The sequence below is a fragment of the Aethalodelphis obliquidens genome, unplaced genomic scaffold (assembly GCF_003676395.1).
Source record: "Aethalodelphis obliquidens isolate GAN/ISIS:26980383/991018 unplaced genomic scaffold, ASM367639v1 scaffold68, whole genome shotgun sequence".
NCBI lineage: Eukaryota > Metazoa > Chordata > Mammalia > Artiodactyla > Delphinidae > Aethalodelphis > Aethalodelphis obliquidens.
This window is the reverse complement of record NW_020838012.1, coordinates 10,368,429-10,378,074: the sequence shown is the minus strand read 5'-3', so window position 1 is coordinate 10,378,074 and position 9,646 is coordinate 10,368,429. Positions and strand designations below refer to the sequence as shown.

The window sequence follows — 9,646 nt, the reverse complement described above, 5'->3', positions numbered from 1 at the left end:
CGGCGGCGGCGGCGGCGTGCTGTTGGAGGAGTCTGGCGGAACTCGAGGCGGTGGCGCCATGGAGTCACTGGAAGGTGAGGAGGTGAAGGGATGCGGGCCGGGCGTCTGAGGGTGGGGTGGCTGGCAGGAGGGGCTGCCCTGGACCTCGATACCGGGGAGGCCAGGGCAGGTCCGGAGAGATGGACCCCGCCGCTCCTCGGAGGCCCGGGGAACAGGCGGGCGCCCTGCAGCCCCAGCGCGGTCGAGTTAATGATCCTCAGGCTGCCCCTCCTCAAACAGTCTTCACCTGATGCTTCCCCACCCCGGGCCTGATGCTGGTAAACGCCTGCAAATCCCTTCCTACCATTTTCTGGTCTTGCCTGACTCCCAGAGGGTCCTGTTGGTAATCACAGCCTCCGGCCAGATTTTATTTTCCTTGCAAAGTGGACTCTCCGTTAATGTCTACGGCCTCCCCACCGCCAGCCTTTGCTGGAGGCCCGTGGTGTGTCTCCAGCCTCGAGCTTCTGATACTTTTCTTGGCCACTTCCCTTGGTTTCCCTAGGTAACCGTTTTTCCATTTCTACAGCATCTTCCGTGGGAGCGATGCCAAGAGCATCTCCCAAGGAAGTGTCATTGATCAGCTTAAGAGCCGGGACAATAGATTAACCGCAAGATTTAAGGGTTTATTCACGAGGACTCTGTAAGGAAGAGCCAGCATTGATTCGTTATCTTTAGATTTATCTTTGTGCTGTAACCACGACTCCACATTTTGCTTTGTTCCCAATTCTTTCACTTCTCTATTCTCTTTACCCATTTTATCTTGTGTAATACAGCATTCGCTTAAAAACAACAAAGGGGGGAAGAAAACCCAGCTGGCATTAGCAACAACAGTGTCAAAATTCCTTTTCAAATTGTGGTCAATCCTTCTGGTGAAGAATAAGCCTGCAGAATAAGCCTGCAGAATTGCCAGATCCTATTGTCTTGATTTAGCCTTGATTTTTTTTCCCCTCTTAATTTACATAGATTCAGGTGGAATTAATAAACAGAGGCACTGAGTCCTGTGTATTGTTGCACGCTAGAGAGTAAATTGTTTCAGGTTGTGTTATGAAAGGAAAAGTAATAACTGATGACTATTTACAGTGACCTAGGGTCACCAAAAAACAAATGCAATAATGAGTGTGATAGTATTTCATGCTTTTGCTCCTAGGCGAAGCTCTCATAGTAAACACCTTGAGGATGATAGATAATCAAGAATTCTGATGATTTTTCCACTTGTGAGCTGCTGCAGTATACTACGACAAATGAAGTTCTTGTTCTTTGCTTGTTTAATTTTAGGCAGATCACTCAAGTTTCCATGAAATAGGAATTGTAATGAAAGTATTCCTTACTCAAGATACTTTTGTTTAGAGAACTCCTGGAGGCAGCTTTTATTTTATTTTTTTTTAATAAATTTTCAAACGTGGTATTATAGCATAGTGGGTAGGATCATGGGTCCTGGAATTCTCATGAAATTATCATAATATACATAAAGTGCTTTAGAATAGTTGTTTTTCTGCAGATTTCTATTATTTTATTCAACATTTATAATTGAGGCAAAGATCTTCATCTGATTTTTCATTTATGTATTCTAAGCATCTAAAACAGTGTCTGACACAAAGTAGGTATTCAGTAAATATTTCTTGTTAGATAAATGACTTTATCTATGAGAGGCTCTGGGGATGCAGAAAAAAATAAAAATTCAAAGCCCTGTTCTCATGGAGCCTACGTTTTAGGGAATCTCATATTTTAGCAGTGCTAAGACATTACTATTGAAATCTTACCAAGGATGCTTTTAAAACATAATGAAAACCTATTATAATACTCAATTACATGGGTGGAGGAAAACATGAATTCTGGTTTAATATGGTATGTTATCGCAGGCGTGTTTTAGGGGGCCAGCTTGTGATGTTTCATGTTAAACGGTACTTGTTCTTTACTCATTTTTTTTTTAAACAAAATAAGTTGCTGTCATTAACTATGATGTGTTTAATTGTAATGAATTAGGTTAAAATATATGAAATTATTCTTGTAGGGCAAAACAGTTGAATATTGGTAACTTCAAATTGTAATGAAATAAAATTTTTTATTTTAATAAAATAAAAGCTCTAAGAGTCTTTTGTTGAAGTTAGTGCCTTTCTTTTACTCCTTTTTTAAAATTAGTCCTTGTTAGGTCATACTTTATAAAGATGAACTTTGAGTCTCAGGGTTACCATTCATTCATTCATTCATCTATGCCTTCGTTTAATAAACAGTGATACATTGGTACAGTGATAGTTAAGATAGTTCTTCCCTATTGGAAATTAAAACCTAGCACTTTGAAGGTGTCTAATGAACATTATATTACAGTAGAAAATCTTTTAAGAGTTTGCTTAATATATATCATAGTAATTGAGCAAATATTGTACTGCTTGGCATTAGACCCATGTTTTTAGTTGAAGCTAGTTAGCAGACTAATCTTGATTGTAAAACCAGAAAATATATGGACCCCTGAAAAATTTTATTGAAGATTATCATACTCTTTATTTTTAAAATAACTTGCATGTAGATCATATATCGCTTACATTATTTTTGGTCTTTCTGGGACTTTTATGTTTTCTGGATTGTCAGGAGTTGAGCTGTTAGGTTGAACACTATTTCAAAATAAAATATTAAATTATTGCTCATGATTTTGTATACTCTGTATCTGACCACTTCTGCATTGTGTGTGCAATTAGAGTAAAGCCTTTAATTCCTTTTCACCTAAAGCTCGTGCCCTATAGGTATGTCTAAAGGCAGTAGACATATTTCTAGATTTGGGAGAGTTCAGTCTCTCATAAGCTTTTCATCTGTAAAATGGAGAGATGAAAAACCCTAAGCAGATTTTATCCATATTATTTTCATTCCTTTCATAATATCTTAATAAGCAGTTATTAACAAATATGACAGAGATCAAGCTGCCTATTCCTCTTTTGGACTGCTAAAATTAGTAGATCTTAGTGTACTGCCCTCTAAAACTTGATTAGAAGTCTGATTGTTCTTTTCTAATGTAGCTCTTGATGTAGTTGAAGACAGCCATGCTGTCCCATTAGGGTTTTTTGTTTTGTTTTTCCCTAATCTAAGCAATGATTTAACTGAATAATTCTTCATCTTTATTAATTTATCTAGATTCATTTTTTGTGTGTGTGCTGAATCTGATGCTAGGTTATTTTAATAGTCAACATATTGGACAGGTCTGTGTTTGGATTCTTGCTTTGTTTTGTTTTGTTTTTAGCTCTGTGATTTGGTTAATCTGAACCTCAGTTTCCTCAGCTATAAAAAATGGAGCTACTAAATACCAATCTACCTGAACTATATTAAGAATTTAATGATGAAAACATGTATAAAGCATTTGGCAAGCCGCCTAGTACATAGGAGGCCCCCTCCTGTACTTGTTTGTTGGATGGATAAAATCACAGGACATGTGTTAGGACCTTGAGAGTGGTTCAGTATAGGTAAAACATAGCAGGCTTGGAAGGGACTGTGGGCAATCTCACTAGATAATTATGGCAGCAGGATAGATTGGGGAAGGGAGAGGCTGGAAATACATATATGTGATAAGGATTTGAAGTAAGGCAAACGTAGCAGAAATTAAAAGGGGTATAGATTTAGAAGATATTTCTGAGATGGAAAGATGAAATAGAACTGCTCGAAGTGAGAGGGAAAAGGAATCAAAGATAAAGCAGCTTTCTAGCTTGGACTTAAGAGTTAACATTAAGATCTTTAACCAAGAGAAAGACAAATTTGGAAGATGAGGTAATGATTTTGGCTTTAGAAGTGTTGTGTTTGTATGGTACTTGGGGCATATCTGGTGGAAAAATTTTATAGCTACTTGTAAATATCTATCTGGAGTTTTTAGTTTAGTAGTCATCAGCATGTAAGTGACAGCAAGTGGATGTGTTTGCCCAGGAAAGCTATATTTAACAAAACAAAGAAAATTGTGAGGGACTGATGCTTTAGGGTTGAGCAAGAAAGGAAGTTGGAGTGGGGAACGGTCTTTACAAAGGTTTAAAATTGTCAAGAAAGGGAATTGGGGGAGAACAAATATTTACTGAGTAATGAATATGCTAGAAAAAGCCTATAGCACCTGGTATTCCTGGAGATCTAAGTAGTAACTAGGTCAAACTCTGCTTAGTTGTGAAATATGAAAAACTTGGGCTTAGGAGAGAGAAATACCATTGAAGCCAAGAGAGAAAGGACTTTAAAGGCAGAAGGGATTGATCAGCAGAGCCTCATGATGTAGAAAGGTCCAGTAAGGTGACGATTCAAAAGAGCTCTTTCAGTTTGACAATTAATAGGTTAACAGTGATCAGTTGCCTCTGTTTCTTAAGGTCTTTAATGCCTCATTTTTTTTTTTTTAACAGTGAGTCTAAATTACTTTGTTTTCAAATTTCTTCAAACATGAAGGAATTTGAGTCTATGCATTGTTCCCTGAATATGAACTCAGTTGGTTTAATATAAAGTGTTAAATGTGAAGTATTCTCGTTTCCATGCTTTCTAGATAGTATGTAATTTCAGTTTAAAATTTCTCTCTGATTCAGAGGTTATTTATGAGAGTGTTCCTTAACTTCCAAAATGTTAAGATTTTTTTTTTTGTTAAGATGTTTTTAGTCATTAGTTTTTATTTACTTTTAATTTTGTGTGTTCTATGAGTAGTCTACCTTTCAGAAAGTTTTAAAAAGTTTTCTTTGTGGTCAAATACACCATCAATTTCTCCATGTTTTATAGTCATACAAAAATGCACACTCTGAATTGGTAGGAAACAAAGTACATATAATTTTTTAAAATAAATTTATTTATTTATTTTATTGTTGGCTGTTTTGGGTCTTCGTTGCTGCTCGCGGGCTTTCTCTAGTTGTGGTGAGCAGAGGCTACTCTTCGTTGTGGTGCGTGGGCTTCTCATCTCGTTGCAGAGCACGGGCTCTAGGTGCGCAGGCTTCAGTAGTTGTGGCTCGCGGGCTCTAGAGCACATAATGCCTCCTTATTAAAGAAGCTTTCAGTGATCTTACCCACTTCTCAAACACACACATAACAAAATATATAAAATGTCAGGTAGTGAAAAAAAGTGATTTTTTTTTTTCCCCAAAGAATAGAAACTCCATAAGATCAGGATCTTTGTTTTTTTATCACTGTTTGCCTAACTCCTAGAACAGTTCCTGTCTCATGCTAGGTGCTCCATAAATACTTGTTGAATCAACAAATGGGTCTATTTTAATATAGTGTTTAATCCTGTTAAAGCTTGCCTGCAGTTCAGATAGGGGGAGGATGAGAGGTAGAGAGGAGCTAGTCAGTAAATGTAAGCCAGTGTTTCAAAAAATATGATACTTGGGGCATCAGTCCTAAATACCTTTTAGGGGCAGAAAGAATTTCTGTTGGGGAAATAACAGCATACTAAATCTTTCTCTGTCTTTTTTTTTTTAAGACTGAGGAAGTTCTGTTCTAAGAAAACCTGTTTGTTTAATTTAGCATTTTCCAAACATTTGACCATGAGCAAAGGATTTAAGGGTGCTTGGTAGAAGTAGTGGACATGACTAGTCAGGTTCAGACTGGATAGGAAGGGAAGTGCAGTCAAGAATGGGTTATCAAGAAAATGCAAGTCACTCTGAGATCAAGAAAGTGATTTAGAGGTAGATGGTAGAAGCCTGTGGTTCCGGAGGGAGCTTGTGTATTTTAAGAGTCCAGAGGTGGATCATTCTAAGTTGTTTTAGCAGTGGTTGTTTTATGCTGAACTGGAGTGCAGGCCACTGAAGTGGAGTGGAGGGTGAAGGATGTGTGCTGAGGAGGTTAAGCATGAATGTTGAAACGTTGAAATCTAGGATGAGCTGAAAAGGAATATCTTGTGAGATATTAGAGATTGCTGACCTGGAAGTAATTCGGTTTTAAAAAAGGATTGTAGGAAGAAAGTAGTAAAACAGGTGCTGTGTACTTCAAAAGAGAGGTTTGTTGAGTTTTAAAGGTTGGTTTCAGATAAGCAGTGACCAGTGGTGAAGGAATAGACATGAAACACAGAGCCCAGAATTGTTCTTGATTTCCAAGATTTTTCTTTTGGAAATGTTCTCTACTATTTCTTAAATATATACATTTTTAGAATGTCATAACTATTTTAGATAAGAGCAAATTATTTCACATCACCTGTATAATAGTATTATATAAAGATACCATTTTAAGTCTTATTATCGTGCAGATTTTGAAATTACTCAATACAGTAACTCATAACAGAATCAACAGTATGTACAGGATAAATTTTGTAAGGAGAGATTGGCTTCTTTAAAGTTTTAGAATATTAAATACTTATTCACTTGGTTCTGTCTATCAGTTTGAATGCTTCTTTCAGCAGTGAATATCATCTCTCTCTACTGTATTTATATAAGCCGCACAATTCTCTAGCATTCGCCACTCAGGAGAAAGTAGTGGAGTTTGCCTGTATGCCCTGGAGAGTAGTATTTTTTATTTCATTGGTAGTGAAACATTTTTATATATAACATCTCAGTTGATCCTTTTAAATTTTCAGGTAGATTGAGCGGACGTTATCTTCATTTAACAGATGTTAAACTTCAGGCTACCTATATGATTAGTCATACATTTTCTTGTAGTTCATATAGTGAAAACTTTTCCAACAAGGAGAGAGACATCATGTTCTTTGCTATAGGTCCTCGCAGATTCTCAGTTCTATATATAGACAAGTGGAAGTGATTTCCTCAGCATCCTGCACACTACCTGAAACATTCATTCTACTGTCCAGAATTGGTCAATTGGTTTAATCATTCTTATGTGTGACCAACTTTTTTTTTTTAATATAACATCAGTAAGGGAGGTGTCTTATCATCATTTACTTTTCTTATTAATGTGGTCTTAAGGTAGATTTTATTAAATAAGTATGCTATATTTATTATGGCATAATAGAGGTAGAAGCGGGCCACATAGTTCATTTAATCTAACTTTCTTATTTTATGCAAGAGGAATGTGAACCTTAGGTTAAATATCTTGCCCAGCAAGTCATAGCTCTAAGTGACAGAGCTGGGACGTGAACTTAGATAGTATGAGACAAATTCCAGTGCCTTTTCTACTACACTCTCCTGTCTTTTAATGAATGCCATTAGAACAAAATGTGGTGGTGTGACTCTAAACCCTAAGCTGCTTATCATTACCTGTCGGTAGAAGTTCTTTTCAGGGGATGTTGATACCAATACACATGATATATTTTGTGGATTATAGGGCTATACTCTATAAGAGGAAACTGTAAATTTATTTATTTATTTTATTTTGAATAAAGTAATAACTTAAAAAATTTTTTTGTGATAATTGTTTTTAAATGTTTTCTCTTTAATGCTGTTTTCTCTTTTTTGTGCCTTGTAGTGATAATAATTTTCTTTTCCTTTAAAGACAGTCTGAACATGTTTGATGACTTGTAGGAATTAATCCCAGGAGTTGGATTTTATTTTATGTTAGTATTCTAGTTGCTGTTATATTAAGTTTTAAGCTTTTGTATTAAAAAAAAAAAGGAAGATGATTTGGCTCTTAGATATAGTGAAGAAGTAAATCATGTAGACTGTTGGCTTTATGAAGCAAAGATTGTGTGACTCCACCCTTGTGTCACTGTTACTTGGTACATGCTTGGCAAGTATTGATAGTAGGTACTCAAGTAGACACTCACATTATTTCCATGTGTTGAATTGATTTTTCTCAATAGTTAATTTTTTATAAGATTTTGCTTTGTTTTCTATTTAACAAGGAAATACTGAAATATACTTTTAAGCAAGTAACATAGTGGTACTTTTCAACATTTTATATGGATACATTTTTAAATTATTGTTTGGAATTTAAAGGAAGACATGAAAACTAAATAGGCAAGCCTAATAGATTATGCAGTATGTGGTATCACTTTGACAGTCGTTATGAAGACATTCTAATCTTCATATACCTAATGGATTCCATCCAGCAACTGCTTCAACTTTTTGGATAGTTAATGGAATTAAGTGATCCAGATAAATGAAGCTGCTTTGCTCTCCCTCCCTAAATAACCTCGTCTTTGCCATTGGAAAACACAAATCAGGCAAATCTTAGTTTTGCTTTTGTAGTGTTCACAGCTTACCCGCCACCATACAGACTTTGGCCTCCATCTATCTACCACTGAAATAGTGCAGTAGAGTACTTGGAGAATGAGAGAACAAAACAATTCTTCTGTTACTGTTTGATTGCGTTCCCACCGATGTCTTTTTTGATTCTCCTGATAAGTTTTCTGTGGACTCACTAAATGCCTTGGAACAACACATTACATGAAGTCCATAATCGTACTTTTTTCATGAGTTTGTTACTTCTGAAAGAAAATGTTTTTTTACTTTCATATGATAAAAGAATTTTAACAGAAATTCAGCAGAAGATATAAGGATATCATTTTTGTCGTTTTTATGAAAATTACAGGTATGGAAATAAATTTAGGTGTGATGTTTGGCTGGATAATAAAATGACAAATTGACTTAGTTATGTAGGATTCCCAAAGAATGTAGTTTGTGTGTGTGTACATGTGATGAAATTTGTTCAGTGCAAGTACATGATAGATGCATTAACTTCTGATTTTGTAAAAGTTGCAGCTACTTCTTCCTTATTTAATCAGTTGTGCCGATAAGGTCAGATTATCTCAATTTGTTGGTCCAGTGAATCTTAACATAATATTATATGTATAAATTAATGAACAATTCACATAATGCGTAGTAACTAAGTGATCTTTTACTTAAAACCTAATACTTCTGTTGTCGGGGAGGACAACATTCTTTTTATTCTAGACTCCATAATCATATCAGGAAGCCACCTCACTGATCTCCAGGGTTATTTCTTACTTTTTTTTTTTTTTAGTTTAAAAAAATGTTGTATTGTGGAAAAATAGACATAAAATTTACCATTTTAACCATTTTTAAGTGTACAATTCAGTGGTATTTAGTATATTCACATTGTTGTGCAAATATCATCACTATCCATCCTCAGAACGTTTTCATCATCCCAAATTGTAGCACCTGGTTTTTTTGTTTGCTTTTTTTTTTTAAACATCTTTATTGGAGTATAATTGCTTTACAATGCTGTGTTAGTTTCTGCTTTACAACAAAGTGAATCAGTTATACATATACACATGTTCCCATATCTCTTCCCTCTTGCATCTCCCTCCCTCCCACCCTCCCTATCCCACCCATCTAGCTGGTCACAAAGCACCGAGCTGATCTCCCTGTGCTGTGCGGCTGCTTCCCACTAGCTATCTACCTTACGTTTGGTAGTGTATATATGTCCATGCCTCTCTCTCGCTTTGTCACAGCTTACCCTTCCCCCTCCCCATATCCTCAAGTCCATTCTGTAGTAGGTCTGTGTCTTTATTCCTCTCTTACCCCTAGGTTCTTCATGACATTTTTTTTCCCCTTAAATTCCATATATATGTGTTAGCATACAGTATTTGTCTTTCTCTTTCTGACTTACTTCACTCTGTATGACAGACTCTAGGTCTAACCACCTCATTACAAATAGCTCAATTTCATTACTTTTTATGGCTGAATAATATTCCATTGTATATATGTGCCACATCTTCTTTATCCATTCATCCGATGATGGACACTTAGGTTGTTTCCAT

At 36.0% G+C, this 9,646-nt stretch overlaps 1 protein-coding gene across 2 annotated transcripts in view; it reads left to right on the top strand.

Annotated features, from left to right (window-relative positions):
- The first annotated feature begins 6 nt into the window (after positions 1-6).
- Positions 7-9,646, top strand: part of ZC2HC1A (zinc finger C2HC-type containing 1A) — a 60,394-nt gene continuing 50,754 nt past the window's right edge. For both annotated transcript variants that reach the window (XM_027089711.1, XM_027089710.1), the window contains exon 1: positions 7-74. In XM_027089711.1, coding sequence (XP_026945512.1) covers positions 59-74 — 16 coding nt within the window. In that variant the 5' untranslated portion in view covers positions 7-58. The remainder of the gene's footprint in view (positions 75-9,646) is intronic.